Here is a 24,735-nt window from a genome sequence, read left to right on the forward strand (position 1 = left end):
GAAATTAAGTTTGATGCTGAACTCACAACACTTCTTCTAGACTGGTAAGTAAACAAATGCTAATGCTAACGATAGCTATGTAGCATTAGCAAAAACAGCTAGTTTTTCTTGGTATTGTGTTGACTGAAGCTCCAGATTAGAGAAAGACTCTTAAACAACAACATTTTTAAATTTTTACACTCTCCCGTGACTTTTCAGTTTGTTCATATTTCAGACGCTGGAGAATCTGAAAGACCACGAGACGATAACTTCAATCCAGCACAGGAGGTTTCCAACTCCCCCTCATAAACACCTCTTTCATCATGTGACCAAAGAGCCACACTTGGATCTTGTTACCTGAACGTCGACCACAGTGATGAATTCCCCCGGACGATCCAAACTGTAAAAACCTCCCTGCTCCATCAGCTGACGCACAATCTCATTGGTTATCTGAGGGAGGCGAAATAGATAATTGAATAAAATATGAAAGGAAGAAAAAGGGACAACAAACAAAAAGAGAAAAAACAGCTGATGTTGACCAATCAGAGAGCCTGAGGCCGACCTGGTCTCCCCATTCGTTGATAACGGGCATGTTGATGTCGTCTATGAAGACTGTCATCCTGCGTCCTGCCGGCGGCCCGTAGGTGGCGCCCATTCGTTTGTCGATGTAGCTCTCGATGGTTCTCTGGAACATGCCGGGCAGCGTGGCCGACGAGAAGTTGACCGTCTTACTGAGGTGGCGCTCCGGGTCGAGTTTACTGGTGTGGCCCTGCAGGGGGAGCCAGAGAGAAACACAACACGTCGCCTTAGCATTAGCTAGCTGAGGATGAGAGCTAGCTGCTAACAGACACTCAGGGTTGACCTCGGGTAGCCGGTTCTGTTTTGGATCCAGTTCTCTGTCAATAACACACCTGGATTTTAAGTATTAAAACAGGAGTGTTATTACGTTGCAGGCTGCTTCTCTCCTTCAGTCTCACTTTAATCATGACGGTCTTGGCGGTTCCCTGCTCTCCGATCAGCAGCACAGCCTTCCTCTGCTTCATGATGGTCTGCATCAGGAAGTCCGTCCTCACGTTGTCCACATTGGGAACCAGGATGGACGAGTAGTCAGGGACCTGGTCTTTGGGGTAGACATACTCGGGGACCTGGATCATAGGAAAAAGCACCGGCAGACTCAGATCTGAGAGCTACAGCAGTTCAGGTGGTTCAGGTGGTTCAGGTGGTCTGGACCTCAGTGTGAAGGGAACAGCTCTGTGTCCACAGACCTTATTGGACCAGTGATCCCACTGTCCCTGCTCAGTGACGGTGAACTCAAAGATGGTCTGGTCGTCCTGAGTGCGTGGCAGGTCCAGAGACGAGCTGTGGCCCTTCAAACAGAAAGACATATAAAAACAGGAACCTTTACCCTGAAGTCCACGTTGTTCCAAAATCCCCCCAGAGGCAAAAAGTATACAATGACCATGTGATCAGGTCTGCTGTCTCTATCTACTGGAGCCAGAGCCGGACCAGCACTGGAGCTACAAATGTGAAGTGTGTCCTGAGGGTGGCGCCAGAGGAAAGGTCCATCCTCTGTGTGGAACATGAACATCCTCGACTGGTTCTGTGGAGAAATCTCCACCTCAGCATGACTGAACAAAGAGAAGGACACCTTCAGCAAGGCCTCCATCTTGGCTCTGTCGTCCAGCTCCAGCAGCGCACCGAGAGACCACATGACCGCAAACACAAACAGCCGACCCACGTCACCATGGCAACCCTGTTTCTCCTCTGCTGCCGGGAGCAAACCCTGAACACGCCAATATGAAAAATAAACTCACTGAAGACGACAGGAAGTTAAACTCTGAACATGTTCTGTCAACGTCTACAACAACATGAAACGTATCTGACCTGCAGCAGGTCAATCGTCTGTCTGATGTACATACACTCCAGCACCTGCATCTTAGGAGACACAGCAGTGAAGACAAAGTCCAACAGGTCCTGTAGGTGGAACAGAAAAAGACACCAGCTGAGCCTGAACAGACACGTACACACAGACTCTCCAGGATCCGTCCTATTTCATCCGGAGAGAATCCAGAGACTCGAAACGTGTCTACAGAAACTACAGCAGTCAGACGTCTCACCAAAACCAAAGAGCAGAGAGAACATTTATCTCATTTTAGAGTCTCTTCATCCGCTTCCCGTAAATATTACATTTGATATTAAGATTTTATTGAAGAGCTTTAAGGCTCTGGACTTGCACCTGAGTTCATCTCAGATCTACTGACACCATATGTGGAGCCTTTTCACAGTTGTGCTTTCTCATCTTAAATCTATTATTACATTAAATCATTCTCCTGTTTCTTATTTTATCTGTGAAACTTCTATCTCATTTTTACTGAAGCTCATTGTTGCACTAGAAGTGAACAGAGACTGCTGCCTGGAAGGAGCGCCGCCGCCGATCTGTGGTCATGATCCTCTTTTCATCCACACCTGGTAGCAGCTGTCGAAGCAGAGTTTCAGGGCGTCGGCCTGCGGCTCCGGGAGCTTGCGTAGCCAGGCCCGCAGGACGGGGCTCCAGCCGAGCACAGACGAGCTCATGAACACCATCCCGTTCCTGGACACCGTGGCTGGGGAGGCGTTGTCGATGTTGTGGGGCTCAAAGACAATCTGGAGGCACAATACAAAGGACGTGTCTTCACTTTATCACCATGTGATGCGGTTTAGTTTTAAGTCCACAAAACCCTGGGGTCTGATTGGCTGACAGCAGATGGTCTCTGAAACATGACAGACATGACAGATGTTGTGATGTCACCTTGCAGCAGGGAGCCATGGGGATTCGGTCTCCGTTCGCCAGCGTCAGAGTTTTGTTGTCGTCCAGAACCGAGTTCAGATTCTCGATCCAGATGGCATCCACCGGACCATCCAGCACAATCCAGATATATTCCCCCTGACACACACACACACACACACACACACACACACACACACACACACACACACACGTATCAGTCTGAAACGTGCCGTACAAGCAGCTCATTAACCCCTTGAGGCGTTGCAGCACCTTCTTGGCCTTGAGAGTCTTCCTCCACAGCGTGGAGAACACGCCGTCGGTCCAGTCGTTGGTGGTGACGTCCAGCGTGCCGAACATCTGCGAGGCCGTGATCGCTTTGGGATTCATCCTCATCTCGCGGTGGGGGGAGCCGCACTCTGACATGGCCTTCATCAGAGTGTGGATGCAGGCCGTCTTCCCGGCGCCGCTGGGACCCAGCGTCATCATACCTGCCGCAGCAGAGGACGATTAATGACATAGCTCGTTCCCCTCCCCTCGTTCCCCTCCCTCGCCCGACCCCAGACCTTTCTGACTAGGACGATAAATAAATACAGGATTTATTTTTATTTCTGGCAGCAGGAAGAAGCTTGAAACAGCTTTTAGATTTTCATGTAGGAATATATATATTTCCCTGGTCCTTAATTCCTGAATAATTTTCAATAAAGAATTATATAATCTGGTATTAACTAATAATCCTGCTTTCACTTTCAGGTTCTGTCTCTGCTGATCTGTACCATGTCGGACTCTCTGCGTCTCGTAGAGCTGAACCAGTTTGAGGATCCAGGGGGGATGAGGGATCAGACCGGCCCGCTGAGCCTGACTGAAGATGGATGACTCCAAGTCTGGATACCCTGCCTTATCCAGAACTACCGAGAAGGACAGAGCAACATTTAGAAGATGAATCATATGAAACGTGACATGTGACCTGAAAATGAACTAAAGGACAGATACAGAATAAAACAGTCGCAGGAAACGTTCATGTGTTTGATCCGTGCACAGTCTCGGCAGAAAGATGTTCTGGATCACATACAATGACTGTGTCAGTGAGTTATACAGCGAGAGACAGACACCTACCGATACCAGGAAACAAGTCGTTGATCAGACTCATAAACAGAGGCTCGTCCTCATCCACCTACAGAGAGAGAGAGAGATCCACGTCACGGTGAAAACGTTCAAACACTAACAAACACACGAGAGAGATCTGCACCACACACACCAGTTTGGAGAGGTTCATGTCTCTCAGGACCCTCATCACCACCGTCTTCTCTGGTTCCGAAGGGTTGGATCTCTTCACGGCTCCCAGCGTCCTCAACACCGACAAAATGTTCCTCAGACCAAAATCATAATGGACCTGGTAAAATATAAAAACTTGAATTTGTGGGAGAGTTTTAATGGCGTCCGCTGTATCGGAGGAATCGCCACCGTCGGTCACCACACCTGTTTGGACAGCTGTTCCTCACACAGTTTGTAGAGGGTGTAGAACTTCCTGCTGAGAACCTGGTTGTCACGGAAACCCGCACTGGCCAGTTTGACCCTCATGATGATGGCTCGGTCCGGGACCATCATGGCTACCGTGCGGAACTGAATCTTCAGGTTTTCTGGCAGCTCCTGGCGACCGGCGTAACCGGGGTTCTGGAGGAGCAAGAAGTCACTAATGAGGTCCGGAAGTGCGATTGGTACCGAGGTAGGTCAGTTCTAGACCTCTGACTGGTTCTGAGATTGTTCACTTCCCCAGCTGTGGTTCTGAAGTAGTGTCAGACTGGTTATGAGATCAGGTCAGTTCTAGAGCTCTCTAACTGGTTCTCCAGTGGTTCTGTTCTGGTACTGAGGTAAATCATTTTGAGAACTGGTGCTAAAGTGGTTCAGTTCTAGAAATCTGGTTTGGATGTAGATCAGTTCCTGGAATCTGGTTTTGAAGTTTGGTTCTGGAGCTCAGTTCATACAGCAGATCTGTGGTCAGAACTCCTGTGTTCCTGAACCATTAGTTCAACGTGGTTTCAAATGTTCTGCAGTTTTTGTTCTGAACTCTAACTGTTTCTCGAAGCCTTATCCAGATGTGTAGCCTTTTATTTCTGGAATATTTGGTTTAGCCCTAAAGATTTTTGATTTATGTCCATGGACGTGTAGAAGGTTATTTAATGAATTCTGCTTTGAGGACCAGGAGTTTGGTTCTGAAACCTTCTGATCCTCCAGTTGAGAAGATCAGAAGCTTCCATCACTAACAGGTTCTGTATGTTTTTGTGAGTAATAACTTCGACCCCCTGCAGGGTGCGTCATTAGAGCCTGGTTACCATGGTGAGGAAGATGCCAAACTCAGGGTCCATGTCAACCACGTCTCCGTCGGTGAAGACAAACTGCTTCTTCTTGTTCTTCTTACACTGCAGGACGATGTAGATCTGCTGGGCAGCGACGGACAGGACCGGCAGCTCGATGCGGTTAAACTCATCGAAGCAGCCCCAGGCTCCGGACTGGGCCAGACCTGCACACACACACACACACACACACACACACACACACACACACACACACACACACACACAACCACAAACTGATGGTTTGTAAGGTGGGATCCGTTCAGCCTCCTTTGAGGATTGGTCACAACCTTCTGGATCTTTCTTATTAAAACAGTGGTGTCTGAGCTGGATCCATTACGAGTTACTGAATGCAGACGGTAGCAAGCAGGTCACAGTCACGCACCTTTGTAAATGCGTCCCAGTCCTCTGTAGTCCATCTGGTCCGAACAGTTGAAGACAACCACATATTTCCCCAGACAGCGACCCATGTCTTTAGTGGTCTCCGTCTTACCTGGAAAACACACACACACACACAGACACACACACAGGCACACACACACACACACACACACACACACACACACAGACACAGACACACAGACACAGACACACACACAGACACACACACACAGACACACACACACACAGACACACACACACACAGACACACACACACACAGACACACACACACAGACACACACACAGACACACACACACAGACACACACACACACACACACAGACACACACACACACACACACACTGGATTAGAGCAACATGTCACAAAGCCACTGTGAGAGCATCTCATTAGAAACATATCCCTGTGTTACCTGTTCCTGCTGGACCAGCCGGGGCCCCGCCCATACTCATCCCCAGAGCCTGGGACAGAGTGATGTAACACCTGGACAGATGTTCAAAAGAGCATTAAAGGGATAGTTCGGGTTATTAGACGTGGGGTTGTGTGAGGTAGTCATGCATCAGTTTCCAGGAGCACAGGTGCACTAGCAGAGTGATGAGCTGCTGTGGGCGGGGCCAGCAGAAAACACCTGTTTTAGACTCTTTGAAAAGAGGCAAACTGAAACAATCCAACATCTGTTTAAATGAAGCCTCATGTAGAAGATTTTCATCTTTATCTTCCCGTCAAATCTGCTCTTTTCTTTTGTTGGAATAATTGTATATATAGTTATCTCATATTTGATAATACATAACCATCTATCCTGCCTTGCTGTTCAGATCATACATGTAGTTAGTCTGTACCTTGCCCTTAACATGAACACACTCTGATTTATTGCTTTGACCATGTATGAAGTTAGTATGTGTCTTATCTTTAACGTGTCTTTAACATGTTTTACTGCCCTAACCATATATGTAGTTGTTTTTGTAATGAAGTGTTTAACAGGACGCAGCTGTTGGAGGAGACCACAGGTGGACATCAGTCTGTTCTACCTCTATATCATGAAATAAACATTTGTACCATGTATCACAATCACCCCCATATCATATTCACACATCATATTCATTCATTATGTTCATTGATTATATTCACTCATTGTATTATGTTATCCTTTGTATTGCCTTTGACACCCTTTATGTTACACTTGGTATGACCTTCAGGCCTTTGAGATAAACGACGTCTTGCTGCTGGAGGAATGTCTGGAATGCCTTGTGTGATAGTAAAAAGAGAGGAGACGATGGAGTTTGCTCAGAGCGGGTTTGGAGATTGTAACTGAGCAAATCTCTGTCCGTTCTCCTCGCGAGTAAGAAATAACGCCCTTGTCTTTCTCTTCTGTGTGTCAGTATTAAATGTAAACCTGACATTAACTTGGTCCTTCGAGCCGGAGACCAATAGACCTGAGGATCCCAGCGGGGGGGTGGACTCCAGGAGAGACTGTGGCCACAGCAGAGCTCCACAGTGGGAGCTCTTGAAATCCTTTTCCAGGACTGGATGTTTACCCGCCGGCTGGGATCTGATGGGTGACGGTATTCCGAGAAGGGAAGGACAACAGCGGTGAGTATAGTTTTGTTAAAAACAAGCGAGTGACTGAGGGTCATTGCGCGTTGTAACAAACCCTGTGAATCCTGGGCTCTGACAGGTTAAAGAGACACGGAGTCCAAGAAAGTCCGTGATAACATTACTGGGCAGCGGAGTCCCGTAAAGATCCGTGGAAAAACAAACTGTGTATGAATGACTGAGTGCATGGAGATTAAAATACCACTAGGTGTTTAGTCTCATATAAAACAGTGGGAAGTAAAACAGCAAACCTCTTGTGGATGCAAAGGCAAGAATTCTCCACTCGAAAGAGTTGAAGTGAGAATTACCACAACAGGGATTTGAAGTGCTGTCCTGCTGACAAAGGAAACCCCAGTCTTTAGATCACCCTAGGTGTTAACAGGACTGACCCAAATTCTTAAAAAAACACAAGAAACAACTAAAAGCTCGAGTTAAGGATAAGAATAAGTTGAAAATAAACAAATAAAATAAAAGTTAGAGAGTGAAACCGAACTGAATTAAAGTACCTAGGGAGATAAAAATAAGTAAAGGAAGAAATAAATAAATATATTAATAGATAAAACGATTCCAAGCAACAAAGCATAAAGAGAGAATAATAAGTAAAGAAATAAAGAAATAAATATATTAATAGATAAATAAATAAAATAAAGAATAAGAAGGTAAAATGGGACAGGGAGGTAGCAAACTAACTCCAAAAGAACATTTATCATGTAAAGATTGGAAATATGTTGAGAAACAGGATCCAAGTAAAATAAAACACCTGGATAAATGGATAACAAAATATGGATTTGAGGGTCAACTAAGCACTCAAAAAATAGCCAGTCTAAAGACCGAGATAATCATAAAAACAAAAAATGATCCCAAGAAAAAGGAAAAAGAAGGATACAGTGACATAGACTTTTGGAGAAAGATGGCAGGAAAGAGAGAGGAAGGAGAGAGAAAGCGTGAGAACAAAGGAAAACAGGGACATGCAGAGAAAGGAGAAGATAAGCAAGTCATGTTTCACAGGAAGGAGGATGATGAGACAGGGCCAGTTAGGCAGAGGAGGGATAGTGAGGAAGAAAGTGAGGAGGAAGAAGCTGCAGCTGTAGGACAAGAAAGACCAATACAGAGAATAAATCCTACACTGCCTCAAGAAAACACACCCCAACACAAAGACTCACAAACACATAGAATAAGCACCAGAGCAGGAGGTAACCAGTATGAGTGGTCAAAAACCCTGGGGAAGACGTTTTCCCCGGTTGCTCCTGCTCCATCAATCACTGACATGTCACCTAGTAGTGCTGAAGCTTATCCCATGATCCAAGTGGCAAAGCCCAATAATAATGGGGAACAGCCCCCCACCATTTTGGTTTATAGAACATGGACCATGGAAGATGTTAAAAAAGCAGTAGAAGGAATCGTTTCACACAAGGAACACATAACTCAGTTTATCCAGGAAATGGAAAGCTTGAGGAGATCATATCATCTTAATGGACAGGAAGTGCAGCAAGTGTGGATGGTAGCTTTAAAAGCTGACTGGCACCACGTGTGCGGGAACTGGAGTCCGTTAGACGGAGCAGTTCCACCAGCTGTCTTAACTCACGATTCTGCTGAGCTTCTAGTCAGGATACGAGCACTAGAGGACAGAGCCACTCTCAGGTTTAGACGAAGAGCAAACTATACAGAAATATGGAGAGTTAAACAGAGAGATGAGGAGTCTTTTGAAGACTATAAAGTCAGAATGACAAAAGCCTTCAAAATGCACAGTGGTTTGGAGGATGACGGACAGCCGAATGGTGTTTTCCGCCAACTACTAAAAAACACCATCCATGCAGGGTCCAAAGATGCAATCCGCAGGTGGGTTGAGAGACATTACAAAGGGTTCACTGCAGGAACCTTAGACGATTATGTTAATCATGCCCTCGATGCAGAAAAGGTTGTAAAGGTTTTCTACTACGGGGGTAGAGGAAAACGCGGATTTAGAGGAAGAGGTAGAGGACAGAGAGGAGGAGGAGGAGGACGTGCAGATTACAGACGGAGTCTGCCAGGATGTTGGAGGTGTGGCAAAGAGGGACATTTCGCTCGAGATTGTCCGGAGAAAAAATCCTTCTCAGCATGACTAGATCCAAAACCCACTGAATCTACGCCCCAGAAAACTGAACCACTACCAATGATTGAACCAACAGGAGACGAAGTTCTCCTTAATTTTCAAGAGTTACTATCTTTGGACAGTGTTCGGCCCGAAATAGAATTAATGGTAAATGGGGAATCAGTCAGGTTCCTATGTGACACCGGGGCGTGTCGGACCACATGTAGAGAATTTCTACCTAACGTCAGACTGGATATGCAGTAGTGACTCAAAATAAGGTGCTAAAAGCTAAACAATTACCTTCACATCTCTCAGCACAAGCTGCTGAACTCATAGCACTGACAGAAGCTTGCAAATTAATGAAAGATAAAGAAGCTACAATCTATACTGACAGCCAGTATGCGTTTGCTACAGTACATACTTTTGCACGATATTGGAAGAACAGGGGCATGGTAACCTCGACTGGGAAACCAGTCACACACGCCACCCTGTTGACAGAACTGTTGCAGGCAGTTCAGCTTCCCAAAACATTGGCGATATGTAAATGTGCAGCACACACATCAGGGACAGATGAAGTTTCCCTGGGGAATGCTTTCGCTGATAAGAGCGCAAAAGCAGCTGCGGAAGGACAGTTCGAGGTTTTATCCTTGGAGGAAGATAAAAAACTAGATGATGAGGTACTTGAAAAAATGCAACAACAAAGTCCACAATCAGAAAAAGACACTTGGATAAAAAATGGAGCAAAGCTAAACAAAGGTACATATGTATGACCTGCGAATAAACCCATCCTACCAAAAAACTTATACAAGTGGGCGGCTATATTGAGCCATGGTGTAACACATGTCTCAGCAGGAGGGATGGTAGGACAGATACATCAATACTTTACTACCTATGGCTTTAACGCTTATTCAAAAAATTTTTGTAGAGCATGTTTAACTTGTGCAAAACATAACTCTCAAGGAAACCTAAGACCACAAAGAGGACGTTTCCCTACAGCCCAATATCCGTTTCAAATAATCCACATGGACTTTATAGAATTAAACCAAAGTGAAGGAAAAAAGTATTGTCTAGTCATAGTGGATGCTTTTTCAAAATGGATTGAACTTTTCCCCACAAAACACCCTGATGCACTAACAGTGGCTAAAGCGTTGTGCAAAGATATCATACCAAGGTATGGGATTCCTGAAAAAATATATAGTGATAATGGAACTCATTTTGTCAACCAGGTCGTCAAAAAGGGTTGGAACGATGTTCCATATCAACTTAAAACATCACTGTGCTTATCATCCACAGAGTGCAGGGTTAGTGGAACTATTAAAAATAGGCTCAGAAAGTGCATTGAAGAAACAGGAAGGCCATGGACACAGTGTTTAGACTTAGTTAAACTATATATAAACATTACGTCCACCACAGGGTTAACTCCATACGAAACTTTGTTTGGAAGACCCTATAAAATACCCCAGTTTAAAAATCAACAGGAAACAGATGAGGAAGCTAATCTAGCAGATTACATGAGAAAAATATTAGAAAAACAGAAACAAAAACTAACTGATGAAAATCCTTCTGGCTCCCAACAGGTGATCCAATTAGTGGAACCAGGAGACTGGGTGCTAATAAAAAGTATAAAGAAGAAACACTGGCACTCGCCTCAGTGGGAAGGACCCTATCAGGTGCTGATAACGACTCCCACTGCGGTAAAAATAGCAGAAAGATCAACTTGGATTCATCTTACTCATTGTAAAAAGGTCATTTCGGTTGAAAGCTCCGATAGGGGAGGTGAGCCAAAGACTGATAATAGGGTGGATTCAGACGTGTAGAGTCTGGATAGACCTGAAAGTCAGTGAAGAACTTATAAGACACCGAACCCAGTAGAGGAGGAAACTTTCAGCCATAATGACTCCAAATGGGATAAGGAACGCAATCCTAGGTTGGACAGTGACACTGTTCTTAATTCTAACATTTCTGTTCGTGTGGTATTTAGGCGGACCACCGAAGGAAAGACTAAATAGAAATGAGACTCTTAGCCTAACTCAGCAAAATGTAACACACAAAAAGATCAAACGTAGAGCAGATTATGAGTGGGATGGCACGCCTTGGATAGTAAAGTGGGCACGAGAAAATGCCGTCCGTGTAACTGTAGCTCCCAACAACAGCACTGTTCTATCCGTTCCTATAAAAAACCTCAAAGGATTTTGGGGTTCCCATCCTCCGAGTCTAACTACAGGGGAAGGGTGGGATTCTCACTAGTGGTACCTAACTAGCAGTGTTTTAGATATAAGCTGGGATACTTTAATCACTGACGAAAATCAATATTGGACACCAGGATCAGAAACATCAGCAAAATACTTCCAGGATAAAATAACCTTAAAACATAATGGTGCAAATTTAGAGTTAACAGTATCCTTACCTAATGGTCCCTACACTGTTCCCTATATGACTGTAGATGATACATCATGTTTTGTATTGTTGTTGTGGGCCAGACACTCCAGCATAGATCCATATTATCCTTTACAAATATGTGTAAATAACACTAGGAAACAGACTGATGCGACAATGAAGGCCTTTGACGCTGAAAAGAAGGATGTGGATGAATGGTTCAGGGTTACTACAGGAGTTTCAGGACAGAGCAACAATTGGTTACTTATGGTAGAACAGGCTGCAAATATGTCTAAAAGAGACTGTGTGGTGTGTATGAGTCCTAGACCTATTCTGCAAGTTATCCCTGCAATAATATCACAACAGTGTGTGATTGAGGTTATGAATAAAACAAATCCTAACTCCACATGCAGTGGCTGGGATGCGATTTTTCCCATCGCCAAGACAACAGCAAAGAAACCTGTGTTCTCTAAAAAGGTGGCACCTGGTAATTTCACATGCGTTAACATAACCGGTAGTGGCCAATATCTAAGTAATCTCTCTGAATCTGTGTGCACTGGAGGCATAATCACAACAGCTGATCTCAAGCCTGTGTCTCGAGGAGACATATGGTGGTGGTGTGGAGATGATAGGATATTTGACGGATTTCCTATAAATGTGACAGGGTTATATGCATTAGTAACTTTACTGTTACCTGTATCTATATATCCCGTATCAGCAAAAGACTTAACAAAAAATCTAAATGCCAAAATGCCCAAACAGTGGCATCTAAAGAAAAGAGCAGCGGCATGGCGGTCAGACAACGATCCTACATACATTGATGCTATTGGGGTGCCAAGAGGAGAACCTGACGAGTACAAATTGATTGATCAGGTGGCTGCTGGGTTTGAATCATCAATTTGTTGGTAGTGTTCAATTAATAAAAACGTAGATAGAATAAACTACGTCCACTATAACGTTCAGAAATTGGGTAATTGGACAGAGGCCGGGTTCGAGGCGGTACATGGTCAACTAGCTGCGACGTCACTCATGACTTTTCAGAACAGGATAGCGGTTGACATGATCTTGGCTGAGAAAGGAGGAGTGTGTGCAATGTTTGGAGAACGATGCTGCACTTTCATTCCTAATAACACAGCTGCAGATGGCAGCCTCTCCAAGGCTATAGAGGGCCTCCGAACTCTAAACGGCAAAATGAAAGACCACTCAGGAGTAGATACCGCGATGTGGGATTCTTGGATGGATGCGTTTGGAAAATACAGAACCCTGGTATCCTCTGTGTTGGTCTCAATAGCAGTGTTTGCTGCGATCTTAACCTTATGTGGATGTTGTTGTATTCCTTGCATACGTTCATTGTTAAATCGTCTCATTACCACAGCCATCTCACCCCTGGGAAACCAAATAGCACAAATGTATCCACTCTTAGGTAAACCATCTGAGGAGGATACCGACAGTGAGGATGACGATGCTGACACAACGTACTATGGAGTACCTGACTTTTTCCCTGACCCTGGAGACTGTGAGTAAAACATTCTCTCAGGAGATTCTCTGAGTGTAAACATATTTGTGTTCATAAAAATGATCTTACAACCGAAAATCTTTTGAAGTGGTTGTTTAAGTGATATGAGAATTTGAGCAAATATGTGATAAACAAGAGGGAAATGTTGGAATAATTGTATATATATATATAGTTATCTCATATTTGACAATAGAACATTTCTGCCTTGCTGTTCAGATCATATATGTGGTTAGTCTGTACCTTGCCCTTAACATGAACACGCTCTGATTTATTGAAGTTAGTATGTGTCTTATCTTTAACGTGTCTTTAACATGTTTTACTGCCCTAACCATATATGTAGTTGTTTTTGTAATGAAGTGTTTAACAGGACGCAGCTGTTGGAGGAGACCACAGGCGGACATCAGTCTGTTCTACTTCTATATCATGAAATAAACATTTGTACCATGTATCACAATCACCCCCATATCATATTCACACATCATATTCATTCATTATGTTCATTGATTATATTCACTCATTGTATTGTGTTATCCTTTGTATTACCTTTGACATCCTTTATGTTACACTTGGTATGACCTTCAGCTCTTTAAGATAAACAATGTCTTGCTGCTGGAGGAATGTCTGGAATTCTTTGTGTGATAATAAAAAGAGAGGAGACGGTGGAGTTTGCTCAGAGCGGGTTTGGAGATTGTAACTGAGCAAATCTCTGTCCGTTCTCCTCGCGAGTAAGAAATAACGCCCTTGTCTTTCTCTTCTGTGTGTCAGTATTAAATGTCTTAGGTGGTGTAAACCTGACACCTTTGGTACAACATTTTTCGGGAACAACTGTATTCCTACGCACAAGCGCCTACGGAGCGCACTATATTACGCCGCAGCTGCAGGTCAGCTGAGTGAGTCAGAGAGAGCTAAACTTCACTTTGTTTTGATGGGAAGATAAAGGTGAAAATCTAAAACAGGTGTTTTCTGCTGGCCCCGCCCACAGCAGCTCATCACTGTGCTAGTGCACCGGTCCTCCTGCTGCTCCTGGAAACTGAACCTACTGCAGGAAACACACTGACTGAACGTGACGACCTCACACAACCCCACGTCTAATAACCACAACCACTTTAATATCATATATATAAATAAATACTGTATATTTATTTAGCTGTGGCATCATGTGTCACCCAGCAGTCAGCAGGTGTCTGTGTACCTGTCCGTCAGCGGGGTGATGACCAGTCTGTCCGTGCAGCCCAGGTATTCGTTGCAGTAGCTGAACTCCACATCTGTGATCTGGATGACACACCTGTCCGTCTCCTCCAGGAAGTAAAACCTCGACTGTTTTTGCCACTCGAAGTCCGACGGCGATCTCACGTTCAGACGCACCTGGTGGAGAGGACATTACAGAAAACTGTTAACCCCCCTGATCAGTATTAAACTGTGTCCCTCCCCCCGTCCACCCACCAGCTCGTCGAAGATGTCTCTCTGGTGGACGTGGATGGTGATGAGCGTCTCATACTTGGTCCTCTCGTTCCTGCTCAGCTCCTTGGTTGTCATGTCGATCAGCTCATTGAGGAGATCCAGGAACTTCTGATTGGTTGTCTGCATGATCTGCCAGCCAATCAGAGGGGGGACAGTGAGAGGAGAGGATGTGATAATGAAAGGCATATTTCCCATCTGAAAAATAAAAGCACCTTCTTGTCAGACTTGCTGAGGACGAGCGCGTCCTCTGCATCTCTGGTCCAGATCATCTGGATTCCCAGCAGGCCGACCTGAGCGGGAAACGCTGACTGGAACTCCAGCAGCTTCAGGCCCGGGTCGCTGATGGCCAGGTAGGCCTGACGAATGATGGTATGCAGGGTCTGTCTTACCCCGGCTAGCAGCTGTCCTAACCACACCTCCACGTTCCCCTGGAAGAGACAAGACATACAATTAAAGCTGCCTCCTCTCTTCTGATTGGCTCACTGACCTGTTGTTACTAGAGCTGCAGAGAGAAGCCTGAGAGAGGAGATGTGAAACTACACTGAGATGGTTTTTATATTTCTGATGGATCAACACTTCAAATAAAACACAGAAGAAGAAGAAAAGATGGGACCTATAATGTTAAAATTAGGTTTGGGGTGAGGCAGGATAACAGGTGAGAAAATGAATGTTGTCTTTTCTCTGTACCTGCGTCAGGACAGGTCGACTCAGCTCCACAGTTTCTCCTTCTTGAGACTGAAAACTGAGAATCTGGTCGTAGATCTTCTCACTGAAAACAACTCTGTTAACATTGTCAAACAGACTGAGCAGATGAGCCTGATGGAGAGAGGGAGGGAGAGAGAGAGGGAGAGAGGGAGAGAGAGAGGGAGGGAGAGAGAGAGAGAGAGGGAGAGAGAGGGAGAGAGAGAGGGAGAGAGAGGGAGAGGGAGAGGAGAGGGAGAGAGAGGAGAGAGAGAAGAGGGAGAGGAGAGAGAGGGAGGGGAGAGTGAGAGGGAGAGAGAGAGGGAGGGAGGGAGGGAGAGGGAGAGAGAGAGAGGGAGGGAGAGGGAGAGAGAGAGGGAGAGAGAGGGAGAGGGAGAGAGAGAGGGAGAGAGAGGGAGAGGGAGGAGGGAGGAGAGAGGGAGAGAGAGGGAGAGAGAGGGAGGAGGAGGGAGAGGGAGGGAGGGAGAGAGAGGGAGGGAGGAGAGAGAGGAGAGAGAGGGAGGAGGGAGGAGAGGGAGAGAGAGAGAGGAGGGAGTGAGAGAGAGGGAGAGAGAGGGAGGGAAGAGAGAGAGAGAGGGAGGGAGGGAGAGAGAGGGAGGGAGGGAGGGGAGGGAGGGAGAGAGAGGGAGGGAGAGGGAGGGAGGGAGGGAGGGGAGGGAGGGAGGGAGGGAGAGAGAGGGAGAGAGAGGGAGAAAGAGAGAGGGAGAGAGAGGGAGAGGGAGGGAGGGAGTGAAGGAGTGAGGGAGGGAGAGGGAGGGAGGAGGGAGAGAGAGAGGGAGGGAGGGAGAGAGAGGGAGAGAGAGGGAGAAAGAGAGAGGGAGAGAGAGGGAGGGAGGGAGAGAGAGGGAGGGAGGGAATTTGGATTTAAATATCGCTTCATCAACAACAAGTAAAACAACATCATCACAGGGAAGAAGGTGAAAGACGTAAAAACAAAGAGTGAAATCCACAGTCAGTGTCTCAGTGTCTCAGTAAAGTAGAAGAGTCTGGATCAGATCACCTGTACACCTGCGTGTTACCTGTACAGTGTGTGAGTCAGAGGCCTGACCCAGGATCTCCAGCAGGGCGGGGTCGGACACAAAGAAGAAACGAGGAAACACCAGCCGCTTCCTCTCCAGGTAACCGGACAGAGACTTCTGACAGAGCTCCAGCTGCTCCAGCAGGTGAGGGAGCAACTGGAGGAGCAGGAGGAGAGACTCTTATTTAACAACCGGAGCAGAGCGTTGTGAGCGTTGTGCGTTGCTCGGAGGCACGTGGGCAGCACCTGGCCGAGCGTCTCGTCTCCCGCGCAGCACTGCACCACGTTGGGAAGCTCGTGCGCTCGCTGCATGATCCTCTGCCACGACTTGTCGATGTTCTGGAAACGTTTGGCCTCCTGAAGACAGATTTCAATTCTGTTTAATGTGAGAGGAAACGTTACAGCCGCACGTGTGAATGTTGGCATGGCAACAGCGACCAGTCCGTCGTGACCTGAGGCAGCTGCTTGGCGATGTCTCCGCCCACGAACACGGCCTCCAGGTAGATCCAGAGGTTTTGAACCGACAGCCACTTCTCGATGACCTCGGACGTGTTGGAGAGTTTCTGGACCCACAGCTGGATGGACGGTTTGAACGGTGCGTTGTACCTGCAGGGGGGAGGAGCCACAACCACCACGACCTGAGCGTTCATTGGTTCAGTCATTCATCTACTGAACTTCAACAAAGGTCAAAGGTCACGGTGATCTCAGGAAAAACTTTTTAGCCGTTTACTCAAGACTTCACACAACAATTATGACAAAGTTCCACACAAATCATATGTTCTGTGACTGTGGATAAACAGGAAGTGACCTGGAACTAGTCTGAGTGGAGGAGGGATACGACCACGAGGAGGTGATTTAGTTTCCTCCCTCCCCCCTCCCTCCTCCCTCCCCCCCTCCCCCCCCCCCCCTCCTCCCTCCCCCCTCCTCCCCACCTGTTGCTCAGCAGCGACGTCAGCACCATCAGACTGTCCTCCATCATGGAGACCTTCTCGGCGGTGTCGGCTCCTCTCAGCAGCAGTTCTCCTCTGGTCCTGAAGGAGGCGAAGCTGAGCGTCTGGCCGCTCCACTCGCCGACCACGTCCTTCAGCTTGGCCTCGATGTCGCGCTCCTTCACCGCGCTGATACAAACGTCCTGACACACACACACACACACACACAGGTTATTACAGAGCCTGGATTCAGGGGGTGTTTCTGGATTACATTTCATGGTCAGCCCTGACCTTTCAAGATTACAGCTTGTGAAGTTATTACCAGTTTTTCAAGATCATCTCTCACTTGCATAATAATTCCAGACTTTTCAGAATTATTCTATATTATTCATTCGGTTGTCGCAGACTTTTCTGACTTTTTACAGTCATCATTTTTATAATAATCATAATATATAATCCTAAACTTGATCTCTACAGAAGTATTCCAGACTCTTCCAGGCTTTTCAACGTAATTCCCAACTTTTGAAGGTCATATCTTTTCTTCATTTAAGGGTTTTTCTCAAATTATTAAGTTTTATTATCAAGTTTGGAAAACTCTGTGGAATATAAACTGCCCAGGAGGAAGAACATGGATTATTATATCAGGATAAAATGAATTAAAAATGAGGTGTGCTGGATTTTATGAAGTTCTTTGAACCGAGATCCGAGAAACCGATTCGTCAGTACCTCGATGTCTTCCTTGTGTTTGAGCAGCGGAGCCTCCATGATGTTTCTGAGGGAGAAACTGTCCGACTCCACCTGGAAACTGTGACCAGTCAACTCACTGAGACGAGTCCAGTGTCTGGGCAGCATGGCCTGACGGACACAGGAAGTCACAGCTTTAGAGGACAGAATTAAAAAATCTGTAATTTGAAAGCAGGTCTCTGTTGAGTCCAGGAAATAAAGTCACAGAACTGCAGTAAAACCTTTAAACACGAAAACTCCTACCCTGTTGGCCATCATGTAGAGCAGAGGGCAGGTCTCAGTGAAGTCATCGATGGTCTTCTTCAGGTCTCCGAAGGCCTGCCACTCCTTCAGCGCCTTCGGGAGCTTCCTGATCCTGGAAACCCAGACAGAGAAACGACTAGAGGTTTTACTCTGAAGGGGACGCTACAACAGGAGCCGTCTCCTTCCTCTTTCTCTGCTGCCAGTGGTGAACTCCACCCTGCTGTACCTGTTCTGGAAGTCCTGCAGCTCAGTGTTGATCTTCTCGATGTCGAGGTCGGCCCACAGGAGGTCGCAGTAGCCGGTGACGCTGTCGATGACTGAATTATACAAAGTGTAGAGTTTGGACAGCAGAGAGAGCTCCCGCTTGATCCTCTGCAGCTCCGGATACTCTGCGAGGAAGAGCGTGCTGATTAGGAAGGAAGCAAGAGAAGAAGGAAGGAGGGAAGGAGGGAAGGAGGCAAGGAGGGAGGCGAGTCAGTCACACCATTAACGGGGAGTCCGAACAGCTCCTCTCCTCCAGAGTAGGTGGTGTATTTCCTCCACAGCTGATCAAACTCAGCCTGAAAACTCTGCAGCCGCTCGCTGGCTTCAGCTGGAGCCACGCCCTCCACGCCTGGACCTCTGCACACACACACACACACACACACCACACACACACACACACACACACACACACACACAGGTTGTACTCTTCTGTGCACACACACGTCATCACTGTTTGTCTTGATGTGTGTACCTGTGGTTGTACTCGGTGCTGAAGCTCTGGACGTGCCTCTGGAAGCTCTGCACTGCAGACAGCAGGTCCGCCTTCATGCTGGGCTGGAGCTTCACCAGAGTGTTCTGGTTCTGCACCACCTGAAACCACACACACACACACACACACACACACACACACACACACACACACACACACACACACACACACACACACACACACACACACACACACACACACACACACACACACACATACAGGTGTATTCCTGCACTTGTACGACCTCTCGTTGACATAACACTCGCTGACTCCTCCCTCCGCCTCACCAGGGCGTTGAGGTTGTTCCAGGCGTACGTCAGGCCGTCCACACGCTCGGCGTTCCCGTCGTTGAAGAGCAGCTCGTGTTTGTTGAGCAGAGCGAAGGATTCCTCCACCGGACCGATGGTGGCGTCGATACGGACCTCCGCCTCCCGGACCTCAAACAGTAAAGAGTGAGGAGATGAATGAGTGAAGGATGGTACAGGTGAACGGATTATAATCTGCTATTATTGGTTTAGTTTTACTAGAAGAAATACTTTAAATTACTGTAAAAATATATATGTATTAATACAAATGTACAACTGAATTATGACATGAAAGGGTGAATTAATAATAAGTTCATATAAGAATGAAAAGCTAATGACTGAATAAAGATACTGACAAATTAAAAGAGTGAATGAATGAATGAATGTGTAAATGAGTAAGTGAAGCCCTTTATAAAGAAGAGAAACAGATAAATTCAAATGTGAAGTGAATTTAAGAGTGAGCAAATGAATGAATGATGAAACTGAACCCAGACAGCCAATCAGGCGCTGGCCGACCTCTCTGAGCGCCGCCATGGCTCCTCGGACGTCCTCCAGGTCTGTGATTGGACGCTGCAGACGCTTCGTCAGCCCGTCCACGAATGAGAAGATGTCATCCATGTCGGCGGACGCCCGGCGGTGGAGCGCGGCGCCGAAGGCCCGTTTCCAGAGACGACACTCCTGAGTGAGCGCCAGCTTCAGCTGCTCGGTGTCGAAGAGGACCGAACCCACCGTACAGAACGCCGGGAGCTCGGAAATCTGCACCTCCAGCTTCTGTGGGGACAGCACCCACGGGTGGAGACAACAAGTCAGCTTTACTGGTTTAGGACCCAATATCATTAGATCCTGATCATCAGATCCTGATCTTTAGATCATCAGATCCTGATCATCTGATCCTGATCATTAGATCCTGATCATCAGATCCAGATCATTAAATCCTGATCATCAGATCCTGATTGTTAGATCCAGATCATTAGCTCCAGATCATTGGATTATTAGATCCTGATCATCTGATCCGGATCATTAGATCCCGATCATCTGATCCTGATCATTAGATCATTAGATCCTGATCATCAGATCCTGATCATCTGATCCGGATCTTTAGATCATTAGATCCTGATCATTGGATCATTAGATCCCAATCACCTGATCCGGATCATTAGATCATCAGATCCTGATCATTAGATCATCAGATCCTGATCATCAGATCCAGATCATCAGATCCAGATCTTTAGATCATCAGATCCTGATCATTAGATCATTAGATCCTGATCATCAGATCCTGATCATCAGATCCTGATCATCAGATCCTGATCATCAGATCCTGATCATTAGATCATTAGATCCTGATCATCAGATCCTGATCATCAGATCCTGATCATCAGATCCTGATCATCAGATCCTGATCATAGTCATAGTCACTCAGTAACAGCTTCACCGTGATAAACTGGACTCACAGAGTAGAAGCAGATCTGGGAGCTGAACTCAGTCTGTGAAGGGTCGGACTGCAGAAAGGCCTGGACCTGCTCCTCTGGGTCCTGAACACATCACACAACATCAACACCAACAACAACAACAACAACAACAACAAAAACCTGACACACAAACACAACACACACACTGACCTGGTTCCACAGAGTAGAGAAGTGAGCGAGTTCATTCAGAGTCTCAGCAGCCTGAGCTCTCAGTGACGACACGACGGAGCTCAGCTGGATCACCAACCTACAACAACAACAACAACAACAACAACAACAACAACAACAACAACAACAACAACAACAACAACAGAATGAGACACACACTGGTGGAGCTGCTGTTTTAAGGTCTACAGTGCAAACTTCTGTCTCCTCGTTTCTTCTCCTGTTTAAACCGTAGACCGTATGATGTCACCCTCAGGTTTCTGAAACTCAGAGTGAGCTGCTGTACCGTCGCCATCTTGGCAGTGCCTGACTCCGCCCCCTAACTCCCAGCTAATTCAAATATGGTCAAAGAGGAGGGGCCTGTGTGGAGCTGAGACTTCAGTTCATGTCAGTTTGTGGCAAACATACGCTCACCCACCTGTCACTCAAAGAGGCCACGCCCTCAACCCTCCATAACTTTAAAATGTAAACAGGTGAGTTATATAAACAGGTGAGTTATATAAACAGGTGTCATGAAGGAGGAAATTAGCTCTAGAGACCAAAACAGTTTTTGTACCAGGCTGTAAACATGTTTATTTCTGCTGTAAAGTTGGACATTTTAACATGGGAGTCTATGGGGACGGACTCACTGTTGGAGCCAGACTCTAGTGGCCGTTAGAGGAACTGCAGCTGCTGGTTTCAGCCTCTAAGGTTGACGCTTGGTGTTACTGTGAACAAACACCTCCTTGGGGTTGTCGTGCCAAAATTAGCATGCTAATATGCTAGCGTCAGCATTAGCTCAAACCACGGTTGTATGTATCTACAGTCTGTGGTTGACCAAAACTTTATCTGTAGCTTTTCCTGAATATCTGAAATACTATAGAGGGAACAGTCTTTAGAGGCCTGGAGGGAGAACATTACACAAGACATTTTTACTAAGAATGTTTTTTACTTGAACGTTTCCAGCCTAAATAATCCTCTGGAATCTGATTTGAAATTTGGATGATTCTTTTATGCATTCATTCCTGTCCTTTTAAACCGTCCCCAGCCCACATGCATCACTTCCTTTATTCAGCACCAACTCCACTGTAAGTCTGACAAACTACAAACTGCCAGGAACCCAAGAGATATGAACCTGTGATATAAAACATCAGTGTGGTGCTGGACTGACTTGGTGACGTCTTTATGTTCTGCCAGCTGTCTGTCTAGAGGCTTCAGCACCGGCGGCTTCACCGGGACGTCGTCTCCTGCATCGCGGACCGCCGCCTGCTCCACCTGGGAGAGAGACAGATGCCGGAATGTGATTGGCTGTCTGCTAACACAAGCGGAGTGAGACGATGGCGAGCGTACCTGCTGCTGTTTGTACTGCATGTGACAGTAAGTCCACAGAGGGATGTCTCTGGTCACGGACAGCACAACGCTCACCAGCTTGTTCACTGTAGTCTGAAACACACACACACACACACACACACACACACACACACACACACACGTTATAACCAGCAGTTTATACTTAAAATCAAGACTCCAGAGAAAAGATATGAATAAGAACTAGAGACCGGGTTCAGTTAAACTGGATTATAATAAACAGGTGGTAAAAGTCAAGAGGCCGATTAAGACATACACTATATGGCCAAAAGTATGTAGACAACCAAACCCAGATGTTAACCAGCTGCAGGGATCTGCTCCCAGTTCATCCCAGAGGTGGTGGACGGGGTGGAGCTGGAACATCACCCCTTCTTCAGGTGGTAACACCTGTGACACGTTACTGCAGGTTCATTAAAGCACCTGAATGTCGTCCAGACCGGGTCTGAGGACGATGTTGGGGATGGCCAGCTGGATGGAGGCTCTGAAGAGAGGAGGAGGAGCTGACTGGCTGTAGGAGGAGGAGGAGGAGGACGAGGACGGCTGGTACTTGAGGACATGAAGTCTCCTCCTCAGGGACTCCAGAGAGGATTTGGTGGCTGGAAGGAAACAGAAATCAGGCCTGTTATTTGTCTCTGGACACATTTTGTAAACAAAAACAAAACACTGTAAATAAAGTGAGAGTTTGTTTTTTCTATCCAGCTGATCTGAGACTTTATGATGTAGAAGAGAAGAAGATGAATGTTCACACTCTGGAAGTAAAGACTGAGAAAACAGAAGGAGGGAAGACAAGAAGGATGGAAGGAGACATGACAGAGAAGGAGACATGGAAGAGAAGGAGATGTGGAAGAGAAGGAGACATGACAGAGAAGGAGACATGGTAGGGAAGGAGACGTGGAAGAGAAGGAGACATGACAGAGAAGGAGACATGGTAGGGAAGAGGACTGACCTTTGACCAGGGCTTCAGTGTTGCGATGACAGAGCTGACCAATCAGGTTGTAGAAACGACAAGGAAGACAAGACTGACAACGGGTCTTCTGTTTGGAGTCTGGGTGGAGACAGTGGAGAGCTCCCTGAGGAGGAGGAGGAAGAGTGGAGGGGAGAGGGGAGGAGACAAGGAGACAAGGAGACAAGGAGACAAGGTGAGGAGAAGGAAGGAGGAAAAACTAATGAATGAATAACAAACAATTTAAATTTGACCCAGTTATCTTCTCTGTGTGTGTGTGTGTGTGTGTGTACGTGTGTGTGTGTGTGTGTGTGTGTGTGTGTGTGTGTGTTTGTGTGTGTGTGTTACCTCCAGATTAACAGTCTCTGTCGGCTTCATCTTCTTCTTCAGCTCCTCAATCAGCTCGAACACGTACTTCTCTACCTGTTGACTCTGCCTGTACACACACACACACACACACACACACACACACACACGCTGTAGTGTATAAGACAGGTGTTGCAGTGTTAGCGTTAGCGTTAGCAGTGGTACCAGTTGAGGGTGACAGCAGCGGCGTGGACTGAGGCGTCCGCCTGCAGCAGCAGGTCCTGAGGGGGGGCGGGGTCTTCAGGCAGGACCAGCAGACAGCAGGAGGACATGGTCTGAAGCAGCCGACCGATGCGACACTCCAACAGGTCTGTGGCCACCTTGGACACCTGGTCCAGTTCTTTCAGGGCGGGATACACACCGTCTATGACTGAGCAGAGACAGGAAGTGGACCATCACTGGGTGTTTCTTCACTTTAGTATCTTTGTTACAAATATTGTTCTTAGAAAGAGCTAAACTTCCCCTTTTTTTAATGGGAAGATAAACCACTGAAAATATTCTGAATGAAGCGGACATTTAAATGGATATTGTTTTGGTGGCCGTCTTTTAAAAGCATCTAAAACGTGTCTTTTCTGCTGGCCCCATGCACAGCAACACATCGCTCTGCTAATGTGCCAGTGCTCCCGGCCGCCTCTCGTAACTGGCAGCATGCTGTTCTGAATCTACTGCAGGTAATACATGGACTATGCATTACTACCTCACACAACCCAACGTCAAATAACCCGAACTATCCCTTTAAGTAGGTTAATGGAAACGCACCTAGTGGCAACAGCTCTAAGTCTAGACATCCTTTTAGCTCTGTTTTGGTCTCCACCAAAAGGATGTTTAGCTGCTTAATGAACCACCGTTTTCACCAACTGGCTGCTAACTTTGGCAGTTTGCCATTTGGTGCTGGACAGACACTGTGCAGTGAAACAGCTGCGTGTTGAAAACCAGGTCAGTCAGCCTGTACAAAACAAAATAATCCATTGAAAATGTTAAAAAAGCTTGATGGGGATGAGGGGAACTCCACTGTTGAGTGGTAATTCTCAGTGGATTTGTCACTCCTAGTAGCCCCTTCTACATCACATGCAATAATATGTTCCATTGTTAAAATGAAATTATTGATTAGAGCATCTACAGTATTTAAACTGGCTGATGTTACATTCTTCTCTGATGCAGCTTTATTTGTAAATTTATTTGTCTTTTTTTTTTTTTTTTTTTACAGTGCAGCTTTAATATTTGTTCCTCTC

General features: G+C 46.4%; 1 protein-coding gene across 1 annotated transcript in view; it reads right to left on the bottom strand.

Annotated features, from left to right (window-relative positions):
• dnah5l (dynein, axonemal, heavy chain 5 like) overlaps nt 1-24,735 on the bottom strand; it is a 45,472-nt gene that overhangs the window by 15,428 nt on the left and 5,309 nt on the right. Inside the window, exons 11-50 of the mRNA XM_056365099.1 lie at nt 24,373-24,449; nt 23,669-23,873; nt 23,486-23,573; nt 23,141-23,264; nt 22,615-22,790; nt 22,177-22,269; nt 21,998-22,101; nt 20,833-20,929; nt 20,665-20,745; nt 19,727-19,981; nt 19,193-19,342; nt 18,888-19,006; nt 18,636-18,772; nt 18,378-18,540; nt 18,152-18,263; nt 17,891-18,019; nt 17,168-17,367; nt 16,688-16,841; nt 16,482-16,592; nt 16,237-16,392; nt 15,203-15,331; nt 14,728-14,943; nt 14,498-14,644; nt 14,247-14,419; nt 5,911-5,981; nt 5,483-5,590; nt 5,077-5,264; nt 4,223-4,417; nt 4,002-4,136; nt 3,860-3,917; nt 3,520-3,651; nt 3,017-3,234; nt 2,768-2,902; nt 2,446-2,622; nt 1,864-1,953; nt 1,628-1,762; nt 1,245-1,346; nt 957-1,124; nt 542-748; nt 337-429 (exon numbers count right to left, since the gene is read on the bottom strand). Of these exons, the coding sequence (XP_056221074.1) occupies nt 337-429; nt 542-748; nt 957-1,124; nt 1,245-1,346; nt 1,628-1,762; nt 1,864-1,953; nt 2,446-2,622; nt 2,768-2,902; nt 3,017-3,234; nt 3,520-3,651; nt 3,860-3,917; nt 4,002-4,136; nt 4,223-4,417; nt 5,077-5,264; nt 5,483-5,590; nt 5,911-5,981; nt 14,247-14,419; nt 14,498-14,644; nt 14,728-14,943; nt 15,203-15,331; nt 16,237-16,392; nt 16,482-16,592; nt 16,688-16,841; nt 17,168-17,367; nt 17,891-18,019; nt 18,152-18,263; nt 18,378-18,540; nt 18,636-18,772; nt 18,888-19,006; nt 19,193-19,342; nt 19,727-19,981; nt 20,665-20,745; nt 20,833-20,929; nt 21,998-22,101; nt 22,177-22,269; nt 22,615-22,790; nt 23,141-23,264; nt 23,486-23,573; nt 23,669-23,873; nt 24,373-24,449 (5,608 nt within the window). The remainder of the gene's footprint in view (nt 1-336; nt 430-541; nt 749-956; nt 1,125-1,244; nt 1,347-1,627; nt 1,763-1,863; nt 1,954-2,445; nt 2,623-2,767; nt 2,903-3,016; nt 3,235-3,519; nt 3,652-3,859; nt 3,918-4,001; nt 4,137-4,222; nt 4,418-5,076; nt 5,265-5,482; nt 5,591-5,910; nt 5,982-14,246; nt 14,420-14,497; nt 14,645-14,727; nt 14,944-15,202; nt 15,332-16,236; nt 16,393-16,481; nt 16,593-16,687; nt 16,842-17,167; nt 17,368-17,890; nt 18,020-18,151; nt 18,264-18,377; nt 18,541-18,635; nt 18,773-18,887; nt 19,007-19,192; nt 19,343-19,726; nt 19,982-20,664; nt 20,746-20,832; nt 20,930-21,997; nt 22,102-22,176; nt 22,270-22,614; nt 22,791-23,140; nt 23,265-23,485; nt 23,574-23,668; nt 23,874-24,372; nt 24,450-24,735) is intronic.

This window comes from Seriola aureovittata, chromosome 20, assembly GCF_021018895.1.
Source record: "Seriola aureovittata isolate HTS-2021-v1 ecotype China chromosome 20, ASM2101889v1, whole genome shotgun sequence".
Taxonomy (NCBI): domain Eukaryota; kingdom Metazoa; phylum Chordata; class Actinopteri; order Carangiformes; family Carangidae; genus Seriola; species Seriola aureovittata.